This window comes from Melozone crissalis, unplaced genomic scaffold (assembly GCF_028551555.1).
Source record: "Melozone crissalis strain CALT ecotype California unplaced genomic scaffold, PUWL_Pcris_2 ptg000007l_1, whole genome shotgun sequence".
NCBI classification, from domain to species: domain Eukaryota; kingdom Metazoa; phylum Chordata; class Aves; order Passeriformes; family Passerellidae; genus Melozone; species Melozone crissalis.
The window spans coordinates 7,121,028-7,148,745 of NW_026535785.1; the positions used below are offsets into that span (position 1 = coordinate 7,121,028).

Below are 27,718 nucleotides of genomic sequence, written 5' to 3' on the forward strand. Positions count from 1 at the left end.
GCTTGACAGTGAGGTGCCACCCCACAGTACCAGCGTCAGAAGCAGAGTGCAGCCTGTGGTGTCAGGAGGTCTCCCTGCATGTTGTGCTGGGATGGAGAGAGCATGGAAATGCCAGTCTGGGAGCACAGAGGTTCCCCAAGTGCCTGTTCCATCTCAGGAGCAGGGATCACTCAGAAACCTCCCAGTTATTCAACACACTCTCCAGCACGTGATTTCCCTTGGGTTTAGATGTGCCATGCTGTGGGCTCCAGGCTGGGAGAGCTGCAGGCCAGTGGGGAGAGGAGATATCACAGCCACTTCCTATCCTTGCTTACCCTGCACAGCCGGTTTCATTTCCTTAATCCCCATCCCAGCATTTTCTTTGTTGTTTTCTTTGGAGGGGAGGGAGCTTTGCTGGAGGCTGCTGCTTACTGCAGTGCAGGAAGCGCTTTCACTCTGGGAGACCAGCATGGACTGGTCTGTTCCCAGGTGGGCTCACTCTGCTCTTGGATGCAGCAGGTGCTGCTCACGGGGGGACAGGGACCCCACCTCAGCAGTGGAGCACATCAGGGTGTGTGTGGGATCCCCTGCCCTGCTTGGGAGGACTATATTTACATGCATTTGCATACAGCTCTGCCAGATTTGCAGACTCAGCCCTGCTAAAACACCTCGTGCTCCAAATGGCCTTTTGCTCTCACACCCTTACAGCACCAGCTTTGGGGCAACGTGTTCCTACCTCAGCCAAGCTTTACTTCACGTGGTGCAATGTTGAGTCCTCAAGGCTGCAGACACCTCAGCTGTGCCATTGCCCAGCTGTGCCAGTTGCCCTGCCACTGGCTATGTCTGCTGGGCTGGGCTGGTTTTGGGCTTGCCCACAAGTTCAGCCTTCCTGCTCAGTGTTGGACAACAGCAAGGGACTGTAGGAATCTTGTGAATCATGGATACTTTTGGAGTGATCCTGCGGGTGTGTGTGTGAGCTGGTTCCTGCTGTGCTGAGATGGGCATGGCTGCCAGCTTGCAGGAGGAGGAGTGGTCCCAGGGGATGTTCAGCACCCCAGGCTGAACTGGGACAGCTGTTGGAGATGCTGCCAGCAACTTTCCAGGGGTGGAGAAGGGACAGGGGAGAGTTGGTTGGTGGCCAGAGAGTCTGGACCAGTGCTCTTCTGCAGCTCCTTACCCTCCTGGCCCATGCTGGGGCTGAACCTGATGAAGTCACAGCCTGGATGTCCTGGCTTTGCTGCAAAGCCCTGACCTGGATTCCAGATTTCTGGCAAGAGTCTGGGAGAGCTGACCAGCACCCAATGCTGGCCAACACCGAGTGGGTTTGTGGCCACTCTGGGGGTACCCTATCTTTCCTTTTCCTGGTCCTATGAGCAGGCAAAGTGCTGGGACACAGAATTCTGCCCCATGGAAAGGGACAGGCTGGGTCAGGGCCGTGCCCCAGCCTGCTGCCTCTGTGAGCTGGCCCCGAGTGTGTCGGGGAAGGTTTTCCAGCAGAGCTCAGAGGACCTGCTGGCACAGCCTTTCTGTGCTGCTGGCCAGTTCCCGAGCACGGCCAGGGCTCTGGTGAGTCAGCTGGAACAGCAGCTCACATTGCTCATGCTGCATCAGCGCCGCCCTGGCTCCCTCAGCTTTTACCAGGTGGTGTTTTCCAAAATTATGCAGCTGGAGGGATGGGGAGCTCAGTGCTGGGATGTGGGATGCTCATCTCCAAGGTGGCGGCAGGGATGGCGGCAGGGATGGCGGCAGGGATGGCGGCAGGGATGGCGGCAGGGATGGCAGCAGGGATGGTGGCAGGGATGGCGGCAGGGATGGCGGCAGGGATGGTGGCAGGCTCTGTGGAGGTGCCTCAGCTGCTCACAGGGGTGGTGGCTGGGCTCTGAGTGTGCTCAGCATTGTGGCTGTCCCTGTGCAAGGCTTGGAGCCCCGGCCTGTGTGTGCCTTGCTCCAGCAGGAATGCTGAGCACGCAGCAGCTCCAGCCTGGAGCCAAGGGCTGGCCTCCAGCCCTCCGGAGAGAGGGGAGAGGAAGACGTGGCTCCAGGCCCAGCCTGCAGTGAGAAGAGCAATTTGGGCAGAGACCCGCGGTGCGGGGCTGCTCTGACAGCTCAGGCCTTTCTCTGCACCATGGGGCAGCTGCAGGCAGCTGGCACGGCTGCTGCTGAAGCTGCCAGGAGCAGGGGAATGTGCTTGGAGTGGTCTCGGGTCACAGGCTCTGGAAAGGGTGGGTCCTGTGCTGGGAGGAGCTCATTAATGCCAGCAGGTTCTCAGACAAAGTGCCCTTGGGCACAGGGACTCTGTCCTGCACCAATGCCCAGCTTCCCAAGCAGACTGCTGGGAAGGCTCCTCCAGTGACAGGAGCCAGGGGTATCCATATCCATGCTGGGAGGGTTAGCCCAGGAGTATCTGTATCCATAATGAAAGGATTAAACCAGGAGTACCCATGCATAGCCATGCTGGCAAGATTAGCCCAGGAGTATCCATATCCATAAAGAAAGGGTTAAACCAAGATTATCTGCATCCATGCTGGGAAGGTTAACCTAGGAGTATCCAAATCCATGCTGGGAGGTTTAACTCCTTCCTGCCAGCAGGCACCATACCTCCATAAATCCAGGAGGGAGTTTTGGAGGGCAGGCAGGCCAGGGGTGCTGCTGGAACTTGGGCAGGAGCCTGTCCTTGTTTTTGTTTGCCAAGCTGGTCCGTGCTGAGCAAGCTCCCAGAGCAGGCAGTGCAGTGTGCCAGCTCTGACCTTGGCACAGGGTGTGCTTGGCTCCCCAGCCCAGCCTGGCAGGGCAGCAGGCTGAGGGGAGGGTGCAGTCCCCTCTCCTGCTGTCTCTGCAGGGCTTCTCCCCAGCAGCAGCCAGGAATGGGGCTTAACTTGGGATGGTGGTGCATAGGTAAGTGGAATGTGGTGGTGTGGGTCAGTCTACCTCCAGGCACCCCAAGTTTTTACTGAGAAGGAGGTCAAACCCTGGAACAGACCTCCTGGAGAGGTGGTCAGTGTCCCAAGCATGTCAGTGCCTCAGAGGCATTTGGACAATGCCCTTAACAACATGCTTTAACTTTGTGTCCGACCTAAATTGCTCGGGCACTTGGCCACAATAATCCTTGGATGTCACTTTCAACTGAAAATTTTCAGTGGTGACACCATGTACAGGGTGTGGGTGGGATCCAGCCTCACACTTGATCCAGGGGGGATGCTGGTCAGGTGGTGACAGAGTGGCACAGTGGTGCTGACCACACCAAGCACAAGGTGGGTCACCCTGGTGGTACAGGGATGGTGTGGCACTGGGACCTGGGTTCAGAATGGATTGAAAGCAGCCCTGAGAAGAAGGGCTTGGGGTTGTTGCTTGTGCAAGAAGCTCAACATGACCTGGCCACGTGTGCTGACAGCCCAGAAAGCCAAACATACTCTGGGGTCCATCCTCAGCAGAGGGGCAGCTGGCTGAGAGAGGAGATTCTGCCCTTCTGCTCTGCTGATATTCCATCTGCAGCACTGCATCCAGTCTGGGGCCCCAAAATAAGAATGTGAACCTCTTTGAGCAAGTCCAGAGGAGGCCACAAAGATGCTCAAAGGTCTGGAGCATCTCTGCTGTGGAAACAGGCTCAGGGAGTAGGGGCAGTTCAGCCTGGAGATGAGAAGGCTCCAGCGAGACCTTGGGGTCCCTTCCAGTATCTGAAAGAGCAGCAAAAGACGTGAAGAGGGACTGTAGACAAGAACACAGAGTGCCAGGACAAGGGGGGATGGCTTTGAAGTAACAGAGGACAGGATTAGATTGGATATTAGAAAGAAATTCTTCCCTGTGAAGGTGGGGAGGCCCTGGCACAGGCTGTGCAGAGAAGCTGTGGCTGTCCTGTTCCTGGAAGTGTTCAAGGCCCGGTTACATGAGGCTTGGAGTAACCTGATTTAGTGAAAGGAGTCCCTGCTCATGGCAGGGGGTTGGAACCAGGTGGTCTTTAAGGTCCCTTCCAACCCAAACCATTCTGGGATTCATCAACCACATGGCTTGGTGGATCCACCCTGGCAGCCTCTCCCTGTTGGCCTTTTGGCTTTTCCCTGGTGGCCTCAGGACCTGCTGTCCCTTCTCCCATCTTTGCATCACTTCTCCCTGTGTGTAACCAGGCCAGCCTGGAGAACTGGGCTGGGAGCTGGGACGCCCTGGTTCTCACCAAGCAACCTTGGCAGCAAATGCTCTGCTCCTTGGTGTGGCCCCAGGAGAGTGAGAGTGGTGCAATGATTTCCTTGTCACTGATATTGCCCTGCTCCACTGGGCTCCAAGGCCTGACAATGGTCTAATTAGTGTTCCTGCCTCACAGGGCTGGTGGGAGCACTGCTCAGCCTTGTCCTTGCATGGAGGGTGTCTCACCAGGGCTGCAAAGGCTCCAGTTCCACTTAAAACTGGGTCAACTCGGTAGGATCTAGGACAGGTAGGAGAAAGATGGACTTGGGAGAAAGGAGAGGGGCAGGGTGCAGCCCCCCAACAGGCATGTGGCTTCCTCACCCCTCCACCCTCAGGGATGCTCAGAGGTGCCAGGGTTTAGGAAGTGGACTGGCACTTGTGGAAGCAGCACGGTGTGACTGTGGCACCCCTCGGGTGACAGCCTGCATTTAGACTGCCACTGCCTGTCCCTTAGCTGGGAGTGCTCATCTGCTGCTTCCCTAGGATGTTGGAAGCTGGTGGGATGGGGAATGTGGATCAGTGCCAATGCTTTGCTCCCCCAGAGTGCACTTTCTGACTGGGAGAGGTCAGAGCATGGCTCAGTTGGACGCAGGAGCTGAGGGGGAAAGGCAGGGTGGGGTGCTGGGTGTCACAGAGCTGGGAGCAAGGATGTTTGGGTGTTCTCTCTGCCACCGACTGAGTGACTGCACAGCCTTGGTCATGTCACTTCACTGCTGGAATGTGAAACATGCCCGGGGTCCCTCAGAGAGCACTGAAGCCTGGGAGGCTGTGGTGGCCCTTGTGGGGGGACACGGGGGCGGTGAGGGAGGAGGTATTGCTCCGGCCTTGCTTCCCCGGCAAGGGGAGGCTGTGGGCGCTGTGTGCGGCAGGAAGGCCGAGCAAGCCGGGCTGCCCTCACTGCCCTCGCCCCGGGGGAGGTGGGATCCTGCTCCGGCTCACGGTGGGGCTCGTGGACCCCCGGGAATGCTGACGGGCCGGCGGGTGTGGAACCCCGCAGGCCGGGCGGCGGTGGTGGTGGCGGTGCTGGCGGTGGCGATGGCGGTGTCGGCATCGGTGTCGCTCGCCTCGGGGAGGGAGGTGCTCCCGTCCATGCAGCTGCCATTGGCGCTGGCTGGGCCCTGGTTTCCTGCCGAAATCACATGGCTCCCGCGTTTCCATGGAGAGAGCCGGGGTGGGCGCTGCCAAGAGCCTGCACGAACTCCCCGCTTGCTCCCGTCCATGGGAGTGGAACAAAGGGGATGCACCGAGCCAGGCCCGCTTTCGCCCCGCGCCTCGCCCCTCGCCTCTCCTGGGACATGTGAGTGCCACCCGCACCTCCGCACCCCGCGGGCAGGGGAGGGTCGGGGGGAGCGGGGTTGGTGGCCCTGGCAGGGCTGCACCCTTGGGGGGCCACGTCGCCGCAAGCCACCGCCCGCCCGCCCGCGTCCCCTCTGCCGCCAGCCCCGCGGGCGCCCCACGCCGCGCTGGGGGCTCCGGGCTGGGCGGGAGGGCAGGGACGGCGACACGGACACGGACACGGGCACGGACACGGGCACGGGCTCCGCTCCTCCGCCCCACTGCAGAGCAGAGCGATCCTCCGCGCTCCGGCCGGCACCGTGGCCGGAGCCGCCCGCAGAAGGAGCCGCCTGACAGTGGGGTATCAGGGCGAGCAGCCCCAATGTCACCCGCTGCCCCCCGACCCTGTCTGGGACAGATCAGCTTCTCCAGCCGCTCTTTCGGTCCCGGATTTGGAATGACGCTGGTGGCACGAACCGTGCCCTGTCCCGAATCCCTCGGGACTTCAGGCAGGGGTACGGGCGGGGGTACGGCGGGCGAAGGAGAAGCTGCCCGTGCCCATATAGGGCCGTGCCCGAGCGCCGGAGCCCTGATCCCGCGGCAGAGGCTGCAGCCATCGCCCCATGGAGCCCCGCTTCGGGCGGGACCCGCCGGGCTCCCCGGGGACCGGGGCGCTCCGTGTCAGCTGGGTGCTGCCTCCTCCTCCCCTCCGGGGCCGCGGCGGGAGGAATGCTCGGGGGAATTAATGACACAGATCTCGCTTTGTTGCTGGCCCGATCCTCCTGTCTCCCAGCCCTTCCCAGCCTGCCAAGAAGTGCTCGGGAAGGCCTCACACCGTTAACCCTTCCCCTGCCGCACCTCCGGCCATCCCAGGGCATGCAAACAGCCTCAGCGGGTTTTGCCCTCGCCGCATTCCCAGAGGAGACTCCCGAGGGCACTGGGAAGTCCTGGGCATCCTATAAACCCCATATCTCCCGTCTTCTGGCTGGTGGCCTCACTGCGTCCTCCGGGCAGGGCTGGGACGGGAGGCTGTGACGCCGCGCAAAATCCGGCAGTGCAGGGCTTGTCACCGGCTTGTCACCGTGGCGTTGCCTCCTCTCGGCTCGCTCGTGAGGGTCCCCGATGCCTTGCCACAGTCCCCTGGGTGGAGAGGAGCTGTGGTGGCGTGGTGGTGGCTGAGTCCCCATGGAGGACATGTCACGATGGGGTTGAGCTTGGAAATGGGGGCAGCAATGGACATGGCAGGGATCGGGGATGTCACTGGGAGCAGCTCAGAGGTGTTGGGGTGCAACCAGGGGATAGCTGTTGATCTGCAGTGGTGAGGACAGGGATATCTCTTCCCAAGCCTTGCTGAGGCTCCTGGTCAGAGCTGCTGTTTTGCCCGGGACTCTGGTGGCTGGGCTGCAGCAGGATGCCTGCAATGGGCATTGGACGGGAGGAGCTGGATGGGTGTAGGGTGTCCCCCAGGAATGCCATCAGGCTGGGATCCAGAGCGTGCCCATGGCTGAGGCGCCTGCCATGACACTGACCTAAAGGACAGGACCCTGGGAAACCCATGGCAGGCAGGGAGCAGCTGGCATTCGAGTTCCCCTGGGCACAGTGAAGGCAGCCCAAGCGCTGGCTTTGCGTGGGCTGAGGGCAGTGCTGGGCTGGGACGAGCTCCCCGCCGCGTGCTTTGGGGTTATTTATAGGGCTGCCATTTATATCGCTTCTATTTCTGCGGCCGTGTGGGGACTATGCGAGGAAGAGAGGGGGGAGGGCTCGAGTCTGCCACCGCCCCGTGCCCAGCCCCTCTAGGAAGGGATGCTGCCACAGCTTGGGGCCAGCCTGGCTGGGGGCAGAGCCTGGCTTGGCATGAGGGCTGGTCCTTCTCCAGCCCTCAGGGCATCCACTTGTGGAGAAAACTCTGCGCTGGGCTCCCAGGATTTTTTGGAGTTGGCTTCACCAGTTTTAGCAGAAAGCAAAGTCCGAGAAGTCAGCTGTAGCACTGTGGTGGGGGTGACCACCTGCAGCTCCAGGACCAGCTGTCCCAGCTCAAAACAGGTCACTTGATCACTTACTCCTTCAAGCTGTGGCTATGTGTCTTCTTGCCAAAATTGTCATCTCCTGCCTTTTCTCAGGACTCCCCCATGACCAAGAACTTTTTGGTCCCTCACCAGACTGATTCCATCTCCACAAACCTTTTGGGCCAGCCATGACTTTTGACACTGACTGAGGCTGGTCTATGCCCTTTCCTGTCAGGTTTCCAGCTGTGGTGACATTCCCAGCCACTCAAAGATGTCTGTGGAGTACTTGTCCAAAACAACCTGAAATAACTTCTTCATCACCTTGGCCTTTGGTGCTGGTGCCACTAAGGCAGTGTTGAACTAGGGCTGGTGGCTTCTGCAGGGGCTAGGTAGGCTCAGATTCAGTGCTGGTGGTCCCTGAGCCAGCAGGGAGAAGCTAGAGAATTTCGCTAGGACTCTGCTGGCAGGATGTGGGGTCTATGGGAAGCTGGTCTTCTATCCCATGCAGGGCAGGGAAGTGGGAATAACCTGCTGGATTTTTCTGCCTGTGCACAAACTGGCCGTGGCTGTATGTGTGTGTCCAAGCATGGCTGCCCAGGGAGTGTTTGCATGTTCAGCTGTTGTGGTTGGGGTGGGGATGCCCCAGGCCTGGTACGAGGAAGGCATAAAGGGATACTGCCAAAAAGGGAGCACCTGGGGCATTACACCCACAACATCCCTGCTGCAGAGGAGGGATTGAGGCAGCCACCCTGGCAGGTTGAGCTGAGCCAGAGTGGTGAATATGCAGGGAAACATCCTGAGTTGAAGAGTCACATGGAGATGTCCCCTTCCTTGCACCCACTCCCTATTCCCAGCCCAGCCCAGAACAGGGACTCATTTAACTCAATTACCACCCTGGTGCTGCTGGCATGGCTGTGCCCTTCCTCTGCCCTCCCTTGGCAAGGTGTCCTGAGCTGTCAGGCCCTGCCAAGTGCCTTGCAGGGTGCTGTGAGGTGCTCAGAGGGCACGGCTGATGGCATGTGTCCTTCTCTGGTACCCTCTGCCACTTTTGGAATGCCCAGCCCTGTCTCCTGCCTGCTCCTGGTGGTCTCCCCAAGGGAGATGCCCGGGATGGTGCCATGCCAGGCACCTCACCCATGTGTCAGCTGCCACACAGATCCCCCTGGGACTGCAGGCTGGGGAGAGGCAGAGACCCCACAAGCAGCACAGCCTGGCTGTCACCCCTCTGCAAGGGAAGCCTGGAAGTCCCTCTGTGTGACACCGGGGAAAGCCCCTCCCGCAGCCGGGGCAGCTTTAGCGTGGCTTTCTCATTAACCTTTAATGAGAACAAACAAGCTGGCATGGCCGTGGCTGCGGGCGCGCTCCTGGCCGTGTGCCGGCCGCGGGCTCCGCACGCTGCCAGCCGGGGCAGGCTCTGCTCAGGGATGGATGGTCGGGGCCGGGGCGGTGCCGGCAGTGATGCCGTTCCCGGGGGAATCAGCACGGGGTGAAAAGCCGCCGGTGGCCACTGCCCACGGCAGCTGCCAGGATGAGACTCTGCCCGTCTGTGGGGAGAGCCGGGGGGATGCATCGTGTCCGGGAGAGGTAGGAGACGTGGTCTTTGTGTAGCTTCTGGAAGGCTGGGGTGGAGATGGGCTGCTGGCTCCTCATGGCCTGTGGCACTGAGGCTGGTGGGCACCTGGGATGGTTTTTCTTTGGATGCTTCTCAGAGCCAGCCCAGCCTCACCAGCTCCAGCTGCTCTCCCAATGTGGCTGATGCTGTGCTGGGCACTGGGACCTGAGGGTGGCCTGGGTCACAGCATTCTCTGGTGACACTGCTGCAACCTCAGCTCTGCAGGCCTGACTGTGGCTGGCTCCAGAGTCACATGTGGGTGCCCACAGTGGGGCAGCCCTGCCACCATACGTGGGAACCCCTGACACTTCTTGTCCCCTACGGGACCTGGTCTGTGCTGGGGAAGCAATCCCACAACAGGCTCACTCTCTAAGGGAGGGGTTAACTTTGTGGGAGGACCTCATGTCTGCAAGGACCCCCAAGACTCTGTCTCAGTGCTTTTGCTCCTGAACCTGTCCTGACCTTGCTCTAAAATCAGCAGCAAACAGGAAAGGAGCCGGGGAGGGAGGTGTTTCTTCCTGCTCCAGTGACGTGGTGAGGGGCAGCTGAGCCCAGCCTGGAGAGAGCTGGCTGCTCCAGCCTTTGTCCGACCTGGAGGGGGGTTGCAGTCTTGGGTATTCCCAGGACCTGCGCTGAAGCACGGTGACATCTGTGCCACAGAGTCTCCTGGTTATTTAGGGCACTAAACAGGGAGCTGTGGGCCTGAGAGGTGCTGCTGGCTGCTGGCATTGGCATGGGGGGCAGGTGGGTCTGGCACTCTGTGCTGTGGGAGCTGGACCCCCATGGAAAGCAGGACAGACATTCCCACATGGGAGTTCCACCCCAGCATCTTTGGAGAGTCCTGTGACGGCTTCACCTGGCTGAAGTGAGCTCCTCCAAGGCTTTGGATACTCGGGATACAAAGTAGGGACTTTTGAGCAAGGAAACCCTTTTCCCAGTGGCTCCTGGGTCTTGGAGGATGCCCACAGGCATACCATGGGATTGCATGTTGTGGGAAGCCTACAGCAAAGCCACGGTGATTTTATATATACACAAATATAACTATATATATTTATTATATTTATATATACTTATATTTAAACCCAAGCAATGCAGAAGCAAGCGGCAGCGGTGTGAGCATCAGCTGCCCACGACTTTGTGCCTGCCCGCAGTGGAGCCGGCGGGGACGGGGGCGAGGGGCTGTGCATCCCCCGCCCCGCCCCGGGTGCAGCTCAGCGCCGGCGGGGCGATCGGCAGGGCGGTGTGCGCTGGCCCTGGGTGCCGGCAGGAGCGGGGGTCTGCAAGGGAAGCGATCAGAGAGGGGCTGGAGCGGGGCGGGGGGGGGGTTTGCAGTGTGTTCCCCTCCCTTCCACCCGTGCCTCAGTTTCCCTAGGGGGCGGTGGGGAGGGAAGCATAGGGACCGAGGTGTGCTGTGCTCCGGGTGTAGCCGGTGCTGGTGGGGCGCCTTCCCTGCAGGGGGGTCAGGCATCCTCCCGTGTCCTCCCATCCTCCGTCCCCTTGAGTCACGCCGGGGCTGCGGCGCTGGGCAGTGATGTCAGCCCGCGGGCAGGGGAAGCGGGGGAGGAGACTGCTGCCCGGGGGGGCCCTCCGGCCACGGCCCCCGCACTCGGCGGACAGACGGCATGAGAGAACAACAACCGCCCGGGACGCTGAGCCCAGCCCGAGGGGGATGTGCTGCCGCAGCACGCCATGAATGGCAATCCGAAAGGTACCGAGCGCCGGCAGCGCCAGGGCTCCCCGGTGAACTGCGATAATTTGGGGACCCCCAGCTGTTCGAGGCTCCCGGGGTGACGTGGCTGGGCTCCGGCGGGGTTTTTTGGGGTGAGGAGTTTTCTTGAGGGGAAAGCTCTCCCTTACAGGGACACCAAGGACACACGCACCCGCCACCTGCAAGGGACGCGGTTGTCACTGCGGGTTGCAGTGACGGGGTGTCAGGACAGGGTCTCCGTGCAGGATAGAACCCCCTGGCTGCCTGATCTGCTCTTGCCTGCACTGAGATCCACCGTGTCTCAAGGCAGGAGAGGCGCCACAGCTGCCAGCTGCTCTGGGGTGATGCACCCCTGATGCCAGAGCAGCACCCGATGCCATGACAGCACAGTTTTCCCATGACAGCACAACAAAAAAATTGGTTTTGCCCCACTCACACCCCCATGTCTGATGTGGACAAACAGAACCCATCTCTATATCTCCCTGGCATGGTGGCCCCAGGGGACCTGGGCAGAACAGAGGGCCTTGGGGTTGCTTTTGTGCACTTGGACCAAGTTGTCCGGGCAGGGTTTGTGGGGGCAGCTACTGGTACCCAGCAGAGCACTCTGGAGATAAGGATGTCAGGGGGAAGGTGGCATGTGGGACCTCCACAAGGTTATGCCAGTGCCAGGAGGATTCTTCCAGAGGTTCCCAGCACTTCTGAGAGGCATCACAGCCCACTCAGGAGCAGAGTCTGGTGCCCATGGCCAGGATGCAGCCTCATCTCACAGGGTACAGAGATGAGCAGTGTCTGTGGGGATCCTGACTGGGTGTCAGGCTTGGTTTGTGCCTTCGGTGGTTGGGGACTCACTTCACCAGGACCACAGTAGTCCTGGGCTGGTTCCCAGGAGCCATCCTAGAGAACACACTAGGCTTGAGCTTTGCCAGCCCCTGGGAAGCCCCCTGCCCCAGTGGTGGCCGCTTCCCTGCGTTACAGTTTGGGTTTGCATCTCCTCCTGGCTGGAGACAGGGAGCCCGTGGGATGAGTGGCAGGGTCGGGGCTGTGAGCCCCCCCGAGGAGCTGGCTGTGAGTGTCCGCCTGTGCCGTGCCCTGCCCTTCCTCAGGGATACTCCGCGGGGTAAATAAGCACTTCCGCCAATTCTTCCCATTCGCAGCTCCTTCCCTTTCCTGCTGCCCTCCCACTTGGCCCAAGGAGCCAGCAGCCTCCCCTGGCCGCAGGGGCGGATATCAGCGCCATGTCCCTGCTGCCATGGGGCTGAGAGCACCCAGCACCCATCCACCCCGAACTGCCGAGAGCAGCCAGCACCCAAACAGCCAAACCATCATTCCCTGTTCCCATGGGGGCTGTGGGGCTGTGACCTTATGGCTGAGACTTTCTCTCCGGGTGAGTCACGGGAGCCCGGATGCCATTCACTGACTCATCTGACTCCTAAAAGCCCCCAGTCCCTCTCCTTGCCCAGCAGGAGAAGGAACCGGGGGTGTCCTGCCTTCCTGGAAGTGAGGCAGAGCATGGAGAGGTCAGGGAAGAGGAGGCTCTCGGGCTCCTTGTGACCAAGGCGTGATGGCTTCGGTCCCCGGATGCTCCCATCCTCTGTGCTGAGGGGGATGAGGCGTGATGGGAGGGAAGAGCAGCTCCAGCCCACGCTGGGAGCCGGCCAAGGGCCGTGCCGGGGCCGGAAGGGGCCGCCGGGGGCCGGGGTACGTGCCCGGGTTGGGGCAGCGGGGCCGCAGCTGTGCAAACACGGACGCAGCGCTGCTCCCGGGGGAGCCGAGCCCGCGGGCTGCGTTCACAGGCTCCCGAGGTCACCCCCGCCGTGCGCCCGGGGGTCACCCAGAGGTGCTGGGGTGAGGTGTGGCAGGACCCCTCTATTGGCCCACACACCACCGGCAGGCTGGATGGTCCTGTGGCCATCGTGGCCCCCCCCACTGAGGGACAATGTGCCCTGCTGTGCCCCAGGGATGGCCGCAGTGCCATCAGTGCAGGGACCGCAGCCCACCCCCCTTGGGTGCCCTGGGTGCTGCTCCTTGGTCCTGGGGGTCTTCCCCGAGGTGAGGGGTGCTGGAGCCTGCTGGGTTGGCCATGCTGGGCCTTGGTGGCCTTCAGCGAGTGGCATCCCTGGAAGTGCTGGTCAGAGCACCCCCAGTTCCAGGGCTGCAGGGCTGGGGACTCAGGGGGAGCCAGTTTGGGGCGTCTCCGACCAGGGCAGTGTTGATAAACCCGCCGGAGCGACCTGAGGCTGGTGTCTGAGTGTCGGAAACAGAAACCAGCTGGGACCAACCCAGCCGGTCGGACTGCCCCCTCCGCGGCTCAGACCAGCATTCTTGGGATCCCAATCATCTCCAGAGCACCGGGCGTCGAGAGAGGAGCCGGCAGCCGGGCTGGAGAGCCCCGGGGTGGGCTCCAGCACCCCGTGCTGTGCTGCTTGTTCAGCTGCTCGCTGCCCTTCTGGCCGCTGCCCACGGGCACTGCTGGCCAAGGACGGACAGAGGGACACACTCCCAGGATTGCGTTTCCTGCGCTGGGAGATCTGGAGGCAGTCTGTGGCACGGCAAAGGTGAACAGCTTGGTCGGGAGGCAGGTTTGTTAGCACTGAGCCCTAACGAAGGGCAGGGGGCGGTGGGGCTTGCTGGGACTGAACCTTTGGGGCAGGACCTTCTCTGCTCAGGAGGGAGAAAGGATGTGCTTAGGGCTTTAGCCTATGGCAGGGACATGAGTGTGCCGGTGCTCTGGTGGTGCCAGCCTCATGGTAAGCCTGGCACGGGGCTCACCAGCCTGGGCGAGATACAGTGCCCAGTGGTCCCTTCCAAGCATGCCCCAGGCTCTGCTCCCTGCGGGGGCTGGCTGTGCTGCTGGTACCAGGTACCTCTTATCTCGGTAATGTCAGGAATGCACCATGCTGGGGATTTTTCCTCCTCTGTGAGCCAAGCCCAAGAGTGCCAGGAACAGAGACCCCACATCGTGCCTGCCCTGCCTCATGCAGGGAGTGCTGCCCTTCGGCACCCGGCTGGGTGTGGTGCTGGGCTGGAGCATCCTTGGGGCTCCTGGAGCATCACTCCTGCAGAGCAGGGCTATGGTGTCCCCCTCCCCTGAGGGGGCTTGGGGTCCTGGCACAGGGTCTTGGTTGCAGGGTGCCAGGTCTGGGGATGCAGAGTGTTGTGGTGCATCGTGGTGGATGTTTGGGGGAGAGCCAGGTCCAGGGCTGGAGTGCAGGGATGTGGTCCTGTCTGCAGCCACTGCTCCCTGTGCTAGTGAGGGAGCCTCCAGTGCTTTGGAGCAGGATCCAGCATGGCACAAGTGTCTGCTGGAGCCTCTGAGGTGCCTGGGCAGGTGGCTGCAGTTTGCTCTGAGTTGTGCTGGGGCATCAGTCCCCTCCAGCACACCCAGCATCCTTCTCCCCCTCCTGCATCCTCCTCCCCTTGAGGCTCTCAGCATCTTTCTCTCTGACAACCTCAGCATCCTTCTCCAGTTCAGGCTTCTGCCTGGGAAACCCTCCTTAGAGGTCCCTCTGTGCTCCAAAGTGGCAATGTGGGCTGGAGAAAGATGGGTTGGCAGGACTGTCCTCACCCTGAACTGTGACCTGCCCCACACATGAGAGCCTTGTCCTGTGGGTGGTGGGTGGCTGAGCCACTGTAGCACGGGAGTCACAGGCCCTCCTCGCTCAGTGGGGAGCAGATTAAAGAGCCCTGCAGAGGGTAATCTGCCCAGGCCTGCAGGTCAGCCGGGCTGCCAGGGATTAGAGCTCCTGGTAATGAGCTTAATTGGGACAGTGTTGTCCTGGAAAATGGAGGGACTGGCACCCAGATAACGCTGTGTCCGTGGGACCCGAGTGGCTCCGTGGTGTGGGCTGGGACACGAGTCCCAAGGGGGAACCAGATGGACCTGCTGCCTCCTGGCTCCACTGGGATAGAGGTGAGTGGTGCTGGTGGTTAGCTGTGACTGCAGGTGGCTCCGGCACATCCTGGGTGCTGCAAATCCCTGGCCTCAGCCTGGCGTGCGGGGTGGTGAGGGACACGGTGCTGGGGGGATGCCTGCCTGCGGCTGAGTGGGTGTGAGCCGTGTGGGACCAGGCTGAGCTGGGCTCCTGGGCATGGGGAAGGAGTGGGGATGGAGTGGGAATGGGATGGGGTGGGGGTGGAAGCCCCAGCAGTGCCTGTGTCCCTGCGCTGTTCACTGTCAGCCATGCTGGAGACAGGAGGAGAGGCGAAGTGAGCTCCTTAGGATGGAGGGAGGTGGCTCTGGAAAGGCAAAGTGAGCTCCTTAGGATGGAGGGAGGTGGCTCTGGAAAGGCAAAGTGATCTCCTTAGGGTGGAGGGAGGTGGCTCTGGCTCAGTCTGTCAGCCAGGGAAGCTGTGCATCCCTGGGGTCCTGCCTGGCTGTCCCTGGTGGTGTGTGACTGCTGGGCACCGTGTGGGCTCATCCCCAGCAGCTGCCACAGCTCTGCTCAGGGCTGGCTGGAGCAGAGGGAATGACCTGCCATCAGTGGTGGCCAGAATGAAGTGGAGCATCCTGCATCCTGCCCCTCAGTGGCTGCCCTGTGGGCTGGGCTCCTTCCTGTGCACAGCTGGCACTGCTGGGGGTGGCAGGGCCAGGAGCCCTGTTCTCCCCTGCTCTTGCCTTGTCCTTTGGGCTGCCCTCCCCAAGGCCCAGCCCTGGCCAGGGCTACAGGGATGGTTCCTGTGATGCAGACTGGCAGCCAGGTGCAGACCCAGAAAACTGCTCTATCCCTGACTGGCATCAACTGCATTGGCTGTGGTGGGGACAGGCAGCTCATGGTTTCAAGGCTCCTGGCGCTGTCACTGCCACGAGCAGAGGACAGGGTGCAGCAGCCTTGGGGCTGGACACATGTGGCCTGCACAGACTTTCCAGGGTCTGGCAGAGAATGGCTTGGCCTTTTCTTCCCCCACACAGAGCTCCTGGCAAAGCTGGGAACTTTCCCAAGTGCTTTGTTGTCCTTGGGTTTCCCTCCTGATTGCTGGAGTGAGCGGAAGCAAGTGAAGAGTCAGCGAAGGGCTGGGCAGCTGAGTCCAGCCCTGTGCCTTTCCTGCCCCTGCACAGGGTGGCACGGGTGACAATGGACATAGAAGAAGATGGGGTTCAGGAGGAGGTATCTGGGCTTGGGCACTGTGTAGAGTTTGCCGTGGATGTATCTGGGAAAGGCCATGGTAGGCACCAGGCATCAGCCCCTTTCTGTAACTCCCACAGGGCCAGCCTGGGACATGGTGTCTAGGTGTGCCCACTGAGAGCTCCCAGTGTCCAGAGCCCCACTTCACCAAGGGCAGTATCTCTGGGGACAGCATGGGGTCTGTGTCCCAGTGCCACCAGGAGCGTTCTTGGACTGAGAGAGGGGGAAGTCTCCCATCCCATGGTCTGTGGGTGCTGTTCTCAGTGGTGGTGGCAGTCCTGCCTGCATGTGTGTCCTCACCGTGCTGCTGGTGACCCTGATGTGTCATTGTCCCCAGGGCGGCCCTCCAGGTCACACTCAACGATGTCACTGTCTGTGCGCCCGCAGCGCCGAGTCCTCGTCACCAAGATCAATAGGAGCCAGTCCTTCGCCGGAGTGAACTCATCGGCCGACCGGCCCTTCAGGTACGAGATGGCTGCTCATGCTGCCTGCCACGGGCACTGGGGACAGGCTGGGGCTCTGTGGGGACCTGCTGTGCATCCTGAGGCTCTTTTCCATCCAGCTGGCCCAGCATCTCCCTCAGGGATCTTTTTGGTAGCCAGGGGCTGTTGCACAGAGGGGTGCAGGGAACACTGAGGCCATGTGAGACATCCCAACCTTCTGCCATGCCATGCCCCAACTGGGATGAGGACCCTGCAGCCCTGTGGCTGCTGCCACGAGAGCATAAGAGAGAAGGCAGGTGTAGCTCACCTCATTCTTCAAACAGCTCCTAAGACCTTCCCTGTGACCACCTCATAATGTTTAATGGGTGCGGTAGAGCTGGGGTGGCTTTGAAGTGTTTTGATGGCCTTGACATCCTGCAGCAGCCAGTTTTGGGGCTGAGAGCTGGTGTGAATCAGGGTTTCCTCAGGGTCACCTCAAACCTATTGTTTGAAAGGTTTTACCAGCTGCCTGCCAGCTGCAGTGTGAGGAGCAGCTGTTCCCTGCTCCATCCTCTCTGGTTATGTTATGGCCCCTTCATACCCTTCCTCCTCCTCTCTGCTGAGCATCCCCACATGCTGCACTTCCCCACCAACCCTCTCTGCACCATCCCTCACTCCTGGCTACCGTGTTGCAGGTAGTTCTTGGGTAGCAGGCAGAGCCTCCCTGTGCTCTGACCTCCCACCCTACTCAACTCTGTCCCCAAGTCCTGTGCAGCCTCTGGGCCAAGTGACACTTTCCAGGTCACCAGCACTTTGCTGGTGATTTGTGGGTACCAGAGGGGGCCCCTAGAGACAGAGAAGAGTGAGGACTCTTAGATGCCTGCAACCCAGTGGTTGCCGGGGAGATGCTTGTGGGAGATGCCTCCAGGGACCTTGGAGGATGGGAAGGAGAAGGAATGGTGGAAATTAGGTGTTTACCCATCTCTTGGGAAGAGGCCAAGACAGTAATTTCCCCACCCATGATTCGGGGAAGTCTTTTGGTCACTTCTGTGAAGAGCAGCACAGGATGGGAGGTACAGGCTGGGAAATGAGGAGCCCATGGTGTCTCGAGGATGCTTGGGAAGGAGGAAGGGAAGAGCCGGTGTGAGTGAGGCGTTGCTGGGCTGGGGAGTGACTCCATTGCACAAGGCAGGAAGGGTGGTGTTCACTCCCAGCGCTGGGTCGGCGTCCGCGGGTCGGCTGGGGGAGGCAGCGCCATCCAGCAGGTTTGGTGACATCTGGAGAGGCACAGCATCAGTGAGCGTGTCCCTGCCCCATGTGGCTGTGCTGGGTGATGAGGTGACAGAGCTGCTGGTCCCCAGGATGCTCCCATGATGGATTGGGATCCTTGCCTGACCCTGGAAGCACAGGGTGGCATATTTCACCCTCCCAGAGGGAGCACCTCTCTGCCCCTGGCAATCTAGGTGCTGGGATGGAGCCAACCATGCCCCCTTTAGAGGCACCCAGGGCTGGAGATGTCCCCATGGACCCTCCAGGAATTCAGTTTGATTCCAGGTGGTGCCTGCCTTTGCCTTGTCTCCCTCCAGCTGGCATCAGGGACCTGGTGGACCTGGCCCAGTGGACCTGACCTCCATGCCAGAGATCACCCTTTTCTAGAGACAGGTGCCTGGCTGGCTGGAGCACCCAGAAGGACCCTGGTGCTGTGTGCTGATCCCAGCCTCTCTCCCCAGGAATCTCTCACCTTTCACCCCCACTGTCTCCCGCAAGACTGGCTCCAGGGTCAGTAGGATGTTCTCAATGTCCCACAAATCCCCACCACCCAAGGTGCCTCAGCCCAACCGCCTGGACGAGGTGTACGAAGCTCTCAAGAAGGGTCTGACGTAAGTGCTGGGTGGGTGGAGGCTGAGAGATCCTGAGGGGCATGGGGACAGCTTGTGACATGGCTTGGGGTTGGCAGCTCTCTGCTCTCACCAGGCAGGGACATGCCAGGTCTCTTGGGCACGTTGCCTTATGTCCCAGTTTGTGTGGGGTCCCACATCCCATGCAGAGGCATATATGTGTTCCCTCCCACACCTGTGTGCTGGAACAGGGAGTGGGGATGTGCTGCCATGTGTGCTGGGCTAGTGTGGGATGTGGGGAGCAGGAGCCCTGGACACAGCATCCCAACCTGACCCCCATGGTGTGGTTGCCCCCAGAGCCTACCTGGAGGTGCACCAGCTGGAACTGGAGAAGCTCAGCACGCAGATCCGTGAGTCCAAGAGGAATTCACGCCTGGTGAGTTCCACTTAGGGAGAGCCTTATGGGGAATGATGCTTTGGGTAAACAGCTGGGCTTGTGGGCACAGCTGGGACAGCTCATGGTCTATCTGTGCCTGGGGCAGAGCCCATTTCTGTGGGGTTGTAGGGGCCAGCCCAGGCGCTGGTGTTGGGGCTCCCATCTCTCTGTCATGCTCTCTCCAGCCCTGGCTGGGTGCTGCATGTCCCACTGCCATGCTATGGGGGGTGGTGGGTATCATGTGCTGGGTCTTCTTTGGGTGGGCAGAGCTGGCTTTGTGCTACATCTTATCCCTCTCATCTTTCCTCCAGGGCTTTCTCTACGATCTGGATAAGGTAAGCGGGATCAGTGTCTCATTCCCCTTGAATTCCCCTTCCTTGTGCCTGGGATGTGCTACTGCCAGCCCCACTCTGCTAGCACTGCCCTGCTGCCTTGACCCCTGGGAAGGACTGGGTCTGGGGCTCTGCAGGCAGGGTGGCCCAGGTGGGCAGGGGATGAAGCAGAGATGATCTTATAACCCCTTTCAGGCAGACAGAAGATGGTTTTAGTGAGTGCAGGGCATGGGTTAGCTCACAGGCTGGGAAAAAAGCAGCCTGGAGCCTGGCTTGGCTCCTGGAGGACCTTCTGGTGCATGGGTCTGGAGAAGGCTGCAGCACATGGGTGCTTCCCACTGGCTGCCACCCTGCAGCTCCCAGGCAGGACCCCAGCTTCAGTGCAGGGACTGCAGAGGCCACATTGTGACCTGTGGCTCCTCCACAGAGGGGCTGCACTGCCGCTCACACCATCTCCTCTGCTTTTCCAGCAAGTGAAGTCAATCGAGCGCTTCCTGCGTCGCCTGGAGTTTCACGCCAGCAAGGTGAGAGCTGGGGCAATGCTGGGGTGGCCGTGCTGTCCCCAGCCCTGTGCCTGTCACTGCAGCTCTGGCCTGTCCTTGCAGATAGATGAGCTGTACGAGGCTTACTGCATCCAGCGGCGGCTCCGTGATGGAGCCCACAACATGGTCAAGGCTTACAGCACCGGCTCGCCGGGCAGCCGGGAGGCACGCGAGAGCCTGGCCGAGGCCAGCAAGGGCTACAAGGAATACACAGAGGTGAGGCAGCTGGCTGGCTGGGCTGGCAGGGTGCTGAGTCCATGGCTGGCTGCTCATAGGTCCTGTCCATCCGTCTGTCTGTTCCCAGAACATGTGTCTGTTGGAGAATGAGCTGGAGAGCCAGCTGGGCGAGTTCCACATCCGGATGAAAGGTACCCTGTCCTGCTCCATCCCTGTCCTGCTGCCTGCCTGCCTGCCTGCTGCCTGCTGACGCCCCTCTGCCTTCTCTTGCAGGATTGGCAGGCTTTGCCCGGCTTTGTGCTGGTGACCAGTATGAGGTTGGTGGGACCATATGGGTTGGGTTCTGCTCTTCCTCTGCCCTCTTGTCCTTGGGGTGTCTGAGGGGTGTAGGTGGGTGCTGGCGTGGAGGGCGTGTTGCAGGGTGGTGGTGGTGGATGGCATGAGTCCATGGCCATGCCTAGGGACATACAGAGAGCACCCTGGGGTCGTGTCTCCCCCATACCCATACCTCTGCATCCCCAGATCTTCATGAAGTATGGACGGCAGCGGTGGAAGCTGCGGGGGCGCATCGAGGTGAACAGCAAGCAGGTGTGGGACAGCGAGGAAATGGTTTTCTTGCCCCTCGTCACTGAGTTCCTCTCCATCAAGGTATAGTGCATAAAAGGACAGGGATGGGGTGGGACAGCTATTTCCTTGCATCATAGAGTCATTTAGGTCAGAAAAGACCTCTGTGATCATCAAGTCCAACTGTTAACCTAGAAGTGCCAACCCCATCATTAAACTGTGTCCCCAAGTGCCACATCCACATGTTTTTTGAACATTTTCAGGGATGATGATTCCACCAGTTCCCAGGGCTTACTTCCAGCACCTCACCTAAACATCACCCTCACTGGCCCATGGTTTCATTTGCCCCTTCCTCTCCTCCTTCTCCAGGTGACGGAGCTAAAGAGCCTGGCAAACCACGTTGTGGTGGGCAATGTGTCCTGTGAGACCAAGGACCTCTTTGCAGCTCTGCCCCAGGTAGTGGCTGTGGATATCAACGACCTGGGCACGCTCAAACTCAGCCTGGAGGTGACCTGGAAGTGAGTACCTCAGCAGGCACTGCTGGTGGCAGATGACAGTGCAGGGGTTATGACCCACCCCAGTCTGTCTCCCATCCCAAAACCAGGCTGTAATTATGGAAAACCAGAGCTGGTCTGGAGAGGTTCCTGGTGTGTTGAGACATACCCCTCACCTCCCTGGTGTCCTCCTGTCCTCCCCAGCCCCTTCGACAAGGACGACCAGCCCTCAGCAGCCAGCTCTGTCAACAAGGCTTCCACGGTGAACAAGAGGTTCTCCACCTACAACCAGAGTCCACCTGACACGCCATCCCTGCGGGAACAGGCATTCTATGTAAGTGTGCACCAGGCAGGGCTGCTCAGGAGACATGGCCAGTGGAGGGGTCCACACAGGGATGTGCCTAGGCAGCGTCTGAGAGGGTGGCAGAGCTCAGGGATGGGTAGGCAGCTCCTTCCTCTCCAGCCATCCCACCAGGACTCCCCAGTACCGGCACCTGCTCCTCCCTCCCACGTTCACAGCTCCTCTTCTCTCTGCCCAAGAGCCCGGAGCGGGCAGCTGACAAGCGTGGTTGGTCCTTGCTGGACATCTTTCGGGAGACACTCTTCGAGAAGCTGTCTCAGAGCTGCTCCTGCGGCGATGTCTCCTCGGCCGAGCTCGGGAGATGGCCGCAGCAGGGCCGTGTAAGTGCGGGGCTGGAGCAGGCCAGTAGCTTAGCCCAGCGCTGTGGCCATCCCGCTGTAGCTGTAGCCAGTCCTTGTCTCCTACTCACTGTCCCTCGCTGATGCCCGAAGGCCTGATTCTGCCAGGCTGGGTCTGGCTGGTCCTGCAGAGCTGGTCCCCGAGCTAGGGGAGCCTGGGTTCACCCCTGTGCAAGAGTTGGGCTCTAGTGAGTAGACAGCTTCTCCGTGTCCCCGTGCTGGTGGCATTGGTGTGGTACTGGTGATGGTGTTGGTGAAATGGTAATGGTGTAACAGTGCTGCTGTGGTGCTGGTGTGATGCTGTCATGGTACTGGTGTGCCTAACATGGAGTTGGCTTGGTATTGGTTCAGTGATGGTGAGCCACAAAATTGGTGGTGGCCAGTGCTGTCCCCAGCTGGTGCTGGAGCTGTTGTTGTCCTTGCAGCCATGGTGGTTGGCGTCCTTGGCTCCATGTGTTGCATCCCACTGTGCTGAGGGAATCCCAGCACCACAAGGCTCCAGGACATATGGGGCTGTTCATGGGGAGCTGGATTGCCTGCTGGCACTGGGTGGGATCCAGAGCTGGAAGCTGCCAGGTGTTTGCTGGCCATCCTGCTGCGTCAGCAGAGCCATGGCAGCCTCAGTGCCCTCCAGCTCAGATCGATCCTGCCCCTGCTTGACACGCGGACAGCTGGGGGACATGGGGCAGCAGGAGCAGGGTCTCAGCTGACACCATTTTCCCCCCTCTAGAATATGCTGCGGCGCCAAGAGGAGCTGGAGAACGGCACAGCCTGGTCCATCTCCTCGGAGTCCTCAGATGACTCCTCCAGCCCCCAGCTGTCCAGCAGTGCCCGCCATGCCACACACAAGCCCATCGTGCAGCCTGAGGTGCAGGCCTCCGCCCCTGCCATCGAGATCTCCTTCTCCCAGCAACCAGAGGAGGCTGACACCGTGCTTGGGGCCAGTGGCAGCAGTGTCCCCTCTGCCGGGAGCCAGCCGGAGGAGCTGAGCAGCCGTAAGAAGGACACAGTGGCCAACGGGCATGTGCCCTACTCCCGGACTCTGAGCCACATCAGCGAGGCCAGTGTGGATGCCACAATGGAGGTCAAGACTGTGGAGAGCCCTTGGGAGCCTGCGCCCAGCACGGAGGACACAGGGATGGGCAAGCAAGATGCACACTCTCTGCCTGGTGCTGTGGTGGCAGCTGCTGTGGCAAGGCAGGACAGGGCCACTGAGGCCAAGCCTCGTGCCTCCGTGGCATGGGCCACCTCCTGCGAGGAGGAGGCTGGCAGTGCAGAGCCAGCGCAGAGCCAGGCGCCAGCACAGAGTGACTATGGCACCGGGACCCCCACAGCACTGGCACAAGCCTCTGCAGAAGAGAGGCCCACCCCAACCCCACCACTGCCCACCAGCACCCCTGAGGTGCCACGGGGGAAGATGGTGGATTCAGGTCTGGAGGAGGCAATTGGCCTCCTGGGCTCAGCTCTGGATGACTATCGGGGACAGTTCCCGGAGCTGCAGCCCCTCGAACGGGAGCTCAAACGTCTAGAGGAGATGCTGCTGGTGAGGGGCTCCCAGGGGTGTCACGGGGTGAGGGTGACAGGGTCATCCTGGCTGGCAGTGCCTGGGGATGATGGGGACAGGGCCAGCCATGGTGGCAGTGCTCAGAGGCAATGGAGACAATACCATCCCTGCTGGCAGTGCCCCTGGGTGATGGGGATGGGGCCATCCGTGATGGCATAGCCTGGTAATGCAGGTGGCAGGGCTGTCTTGGCTGGTGAGCCAGGATCCATCTCCACCATGCCTTCCTCCACAGCAGAAGCAAGGCGTCTTCCTCAGCCGGGCCTCCAGCATCAGCCTGACAGTGGAGCATGCACTGGAGAGCTTCAGCTTCCTCAACACCTCTGACATGGAGGACTCAGAAGGCTCTGAGGAGGAGCCTCTCCAAGATGAGAGGTGCACAGTGGGGCTCATAGCATGGGGCACAGGGCAGGAGATGGCACCTGGGGCAGTTGGAATGGGGGATGTTCAAGGGTGCCCAAGTGTATTTAGATCTGTTCATCACAGCTTAGGGAAGGTCTAGGTCAAGAACCAGCAGTACCTGGTCCTTCTGGTGGCATAATGTCACCCTGCAGCTCTCCATGAGGAGTGGGCTGGAGGCAGTCCTTGTGCCCCTGGGACTTGTCCTCTGTCCTGTGGGTGGGGAAGGGCCAGGTCCAGGTGTCCTGTGCTGATCCACTCCCCTGATCTCTCCCTGGCTTGCAGGAGGGCTGGCAGACCCCTGCGCAGCACCAGAGCTCCCAGCGCTGGCGAGATGGGGGCAGATGACACCGGAATGTGCAGTGGTTCTGAGGCTAGCACTGACCCCATGAGCACTGGCAATGAGTTCCTGGATAAGGCACTGGTGCTTCACCTCAACAACTGCAACCGCCTGCTGCTGGTGAGGACCAGGGAGCAGGGACACCCTGGGGTGGGCTGTATGTATCCCCTTGAAGGGGGTCTTGCTGCAGCCTGGAGGCTGTGATGTGGGCAGTGAGCTCCGTCCCTGAAGTCCCTGGTTTGGCTGTGCCTTGCAGAAGCTGGGCACCTTCGGTCCCCTGCGGTGCCAGGAGATGTATGCCCTGGACAGGCTGCTGCGGGAGTCCCAGGTGCTGGAGATCGTGTGCCAGCTGACGGAGGAGCGCGCAGGAGCAGCCACCTCAGCTGCTGATGGTAAAGAAACACAGCTGAGGGGACCCTCTGTGCAATCCTGGAGGCTGTGTGAAGCCTGTGTCCCCTCGTGGGCATGGCTGGGCAGCAATGAACCATGCCAGACAGAGGGCAGGAGTCACCTGCCTGGTGCCATGGCCTCGGGGAGGTCTGACAGTGCCTGTCCCCACAGTGGTGCAGTTCTCGACACGGAAGGAGGGCGTGCTGCCCCTTTGGGACCTCTGTGTGGAAGTGCCCAACGTCTACACCTGCCCTGTGGAGCGGTTCCTGCAGGTGCTCAGTGCCCAGTATGCAGCTCCCATCAGCGAGCAGCACCCCGGTTTGGCTGATATTGGTGAGTGCGTGCCCAGGGGCGTTCGGGGAGTTGCCAGCCTCGCTCAGTGACCATGAGTGGGAGGATATGGGTGCCAGGAGCTCCACAGAGGAGTGACCATGGCTGCTGCACATTGTGATCCTGATTCTTTCCCACAGTGTGTGTGAAACTGGTGGAGGACGTGCTGAACCGGCGGCTGCCCCGGCGGCCCGGCAGTGCCCAGAGCGAGCAGGTCACCATCTTCCAGTACTGGAGCCACTTTGAGTCACTCGGTGCCCTGGTGCTTGACACCTACATGATGGAGCTGGCAGAGGAAGGTGGGTGTCCTCTCACCCTCCTTAAGTCCTGGGATGGGGTGCCAGAGTATCACCATAGTGATTGATCACCCTGCAGCAGTGCCATGACCATTCTGGGGCATCACCAAGAGGCTCAGCCATCCTTGGGGTGGGCAAGTCAGTCTGATCTAGAGTGCAGCCCAGTCCCATACTCCCTTTTGATATCCTTGCTGTAGGTCCCCCAGTGTCTTGGGAGCAATTCCACGCATTGGCACCTTGTGTGGGGCCCACTCTGCCCAGCATGGATCCGAGGAGCCTGGGGATGGGTGGCAGGGGTGTGGGGGCAGTGCTGTGTGAGTCCTCACACCTTGGATGGCTTCCTGCAGCGCTGCTGGCACAGAACCTCAACTCAGACGACCAGGACGTGGTACTGCGTGCCCTGAAGCGCATGCCCGAGGGCCGCCTGAAGAAGGAGGGACTGAAGGCGCTGAGCCTGCTCCTCGTGGAGGGCAACAGCAAGGTGGTGAGCGCCGTGTCAGCCCAGCTCCGCAGCCTGGCAGAAAACCCCCGCTTCCGCCAACGGGTACGTGCTGGGCCAGCCAGGCATGACGTGGGCTGGTGCCACAGGCCCCGGGGTGCTGCCCCTGCTCTGCTACAGATGGTGGCACTGACTCCCCCATCTCCCCCAGGCCCTCGTGTGTTTCCTGGAGCAGCTGGAGGATGAGGAGGTGCAGACACGTGTGGCAGGGTGTGCGGCGCTGGGCTGCTTGAAGGTGAGGGATGTGGGGAGGAGGCAGCAGGGCTGCATGTTCCAGGGGAAGAGGAAACACAGTAAGGAGGAAAAGAAAGAGGATGAGGGGCTTTTCTGCACCGTGGGGCTGCAGCACCATCTGCTACCTTCCCCATCTGGCTCTGTTCCTGCTCCAGCCTTGACAGCCAAAACTCATTTCCTTGTCCCTTCTCCTGCAGGCCAAGGAGAGCATCGAGCAGTTGGTTTACCTGTGCCAAACCGACAAAGAGCCTGTGCGGGAGGCAGCCAAGCAGAGCCTGATGCTGTGTGGTGAGTGTTTTGCTGCTTCTCTGCTTGCTCCCCACCCACAGCATCCCAAGTGGCATCTCCTGGTGCCAGCAGTGCCCACGGGAGATGGGGCTCCATGGCTACCCCACGCACTCTGGTTCATTATGCCCAAAGCTCTGCCAGGCAAGAACAAGCTGGCAGCGAGGGCCAGGCATCCTGCAGCCACAGCACTAAGCCTGGTTGTTATTTATTATTTGCTAGATGGCCCTGAGAGAACCATCTGAGTGTGTTTCTAGGCCTCCAGATCGTGGCAGCTGCTGCACAGGTTGGGACACGTGAGCTGTCCTCGTATCCCTTGTCCCTGCTCTGGCTGCTTTGCTCACGAATGTCTCTGTCTTAGAGCCTGTCAGCTGTGTCACGTTTTGGAGTCTGTGTGTCTTGGTTGTTGATAGTGCACATCCCACTGCCACCCCGACACATGTAGACGCCTTGTGTCCTATGTCCCAGCAGATTGTCCATGTCACCATCTCTTGCTGGGGATGGCCGCTGCGGGCAGATTTGCAGGCAGAGCTCAGAGTGAGCCTGTAGCATGGATGTGTGCATCCCTGTGTGTGCCTGAGGGTTCTTGGGGAGCCCTTGTGACCCCCATGCCAGTGCATGCAGATGTGCACAGCTGTTGGAGCCACCAGAGCTGGCACAGCCCTGAGCACTGGTACCTTGGCCCCAAGTGAGGCTCTCCAGAAGCCAACAGTCGTGCAGCTGAAACACAGGTTAACCCTGTCCCGCGTGGGCAGCTGAGAACGGGATTTACAACTTCTGAATCAGGAGCTCTGGGGACTTTTTGATCCAGATCCCAGCTGGGACCTGCCCAGGGGTGTGCTATAGAGAACAAGAAAGGTTTCCATGCTGTGGCCATAGCACGCAGGCTCAGCTCTACCAGGTATTAGGCATGTTTCCCTGGAAAGGCCAGGGTAGGTGGCCAGGGATTGGCAGGGGACAGAACTTCTGCAGTTTGTATCACTGACCGTGGCATGTACTTGCAGGGGAAGATGGTAAATCAGCTCACCGGCGACTGGAGGAGACCCTGGATAGCCTCCCGCGGATCTTTGCACCAGCCAGCATGGCCAGTACAGCTTTCTGAGACCCACGCACACCCGCCTGCCACCCCTGAGGGCAAAGGCACTGCTGGGCCACCCGGGCTTGCACGGACTGGGGACCCGGCAGCTCCGCTCCCGGCAGCACACCACAGTATTACCCCGCCTGCTGGCAGCTCGCCATGGCCGCACACTGCCTTACGGAGCACCGCTTCCCTGTCCCCGGCCACCGGCCCCACGGGTGTCACCTCCACACCACTGGGCAGGGGGCTCGCTGCACATCCCACCCTCTGATCGCTATTTAAAGTACCCAGGGAGTCCACCCTTCCTGCCCCCTTGTCCGCTCCAGCTGCCAGGACTGGGGTGGCGGGAGGTCCCGGATTGCTCTGCCTCCTCTTGCCTTCCTCTCACTCGAGGGCACGCGCCCTGTCCCACAAGGACCTGCACTTTGGAAACCTTGCTGTTTCTTTCCAGGAGCTGCCAGGGCCATGGGGACTGCTGCCCTCTGCCACCTGCAGTCCCCAGGACTTAAATAAAATGAAATATAAGATATTAATATATTCTGCTGGCGTTTCTTCTTTCCAGCTCCACGTGCTCCTGTCCCTCCCTGGCTTGTGGCTGTAGGGAGTGTAGTGAGATGTGGCCTCAGCCCAGAGCCTTTCCTGGACTGTTGGAAAGTGCTGTGGAGGGCAGGGGCAGAAGGAGCGATAGAGGGATGGACAGACGGATGGACAGAAGCTGCCACCTTTTTTTTTTGTTTGTTTTGTTTTATTTTATTTTTTATTTACAGATTTTTGCAGAAAAACAAAAGCAAAAAATTCTTTTCTATATTGTCTCTATAAATCTATATATAATGTAATTACAGAGAATGACTAATTTTGATTTTAAAGCAGAAATAAAAACCTTTAAAGAGTGTTGGTGTCGCTGTAAGGGTGTTTCTTTG

The 27,718-nt window shown here is 60.3% G+C and overlaps 1 protein-coding gene across 4 annotated transcripts in view; it reads left to right on the forward strand.

Annotated features, from left to right (window-relative positions):
* RIPOR1 (RHO family interacting cell polarization regulator 1) overlaps window positions 1-27,688 on the forward strand; it is a 30,552-nt gene extending 2,864 nt beyond the window's left edge. Inside the window, exons 1-23 of one of the 4 annotated variants that reach the window (XM_054296328.1) lie at window positions 5,194-5,455; window positions 16,220-16,346; window positions 18,035-18,184; window positions 18,500-18,578; window positions 18,890-18,913; window positions 19,381-19,434; window positions 19,516-19,668; window positions 19,757-19,820; window positions 19,903-19,946; window positions 20,152-20,277; window positions 20,563-20,711; window positions 20,892-21,021; window positions 22,117-22,929; window positions 23,183-23,322; window positions 23,632-23,806; window positions 23,943-24,078; window positions 24,248-24,409; window positions 24,547-24,705; window positions 25,050-25,246; window positions 25,353-25,436; window positions 25,633-25,723; window positions 25,943-26,006; window positions 26,725-26,810. In XM_054296328.1, the coding sequence (XP_054152303.1) occupies window positions 5,194-5,455; window positions 16,220-16,346; window positions 18,035-18,184; window positions 18,500-18,578; window positions 18,890-18,913; window positions 19,381-19,434; window positions 19,516-19,668; window positions 19,757-19,820; window positions 19,903-19,946; window positions 20,152-20,277; window positions 20,563-20,711; window positions 20,892-21,021; window positions 22,117-22,929; window positions 23,183-23,322; window positions 23,632-23,806; window positions 23,943-24,078; window positions 24,248-24,409; window positions 24,547-24,705; window positions 25,050-25,246; window positions 25,353-25,436; window positions 25,633-25,723; window positions 25,943-25,965 (3,342 nt within the window). In that variant the 3' untranslated portion in view covers window positions 25,966-26,006; window positions 26,725-26,810. Of the gene's footprint in view, window positions 1-5,193; window positions 5,456-10,567; window positions 10,760-16,219; window positions 16,347-18,034; window positions 18,185-18,499; window positions 18,579-18,889; window positions 18,914-19,380; window positions 19,435-19,515; window positions 19,669-19,756; window positions 19,821-19,902; window positions 19,947-20,151; window positions 20,278-20,562; window positions 20,712-20,891; window positions 21,022-22,116; window positions 22,930-23,182; window positions 23,323-23,631; window positions 23,807-23,942; window positions 24,079-24,247; window positions 24,410-24,546; window positions 24,706-25,049; window positions 25,247-25,352; window positions 25,437-25,632; window positions 25,724-25,942; window positions 26,007-26,724 lie in introns of those variants that run through there. The other 3 variants (XM_054296327.1, XM_054296329.1, XM_054296330.1) reach the window with 3 other exon arrangements.
* The last annotated feature ends 30 nt before the right edge of the window (window positions 27,689-27,718 follow it).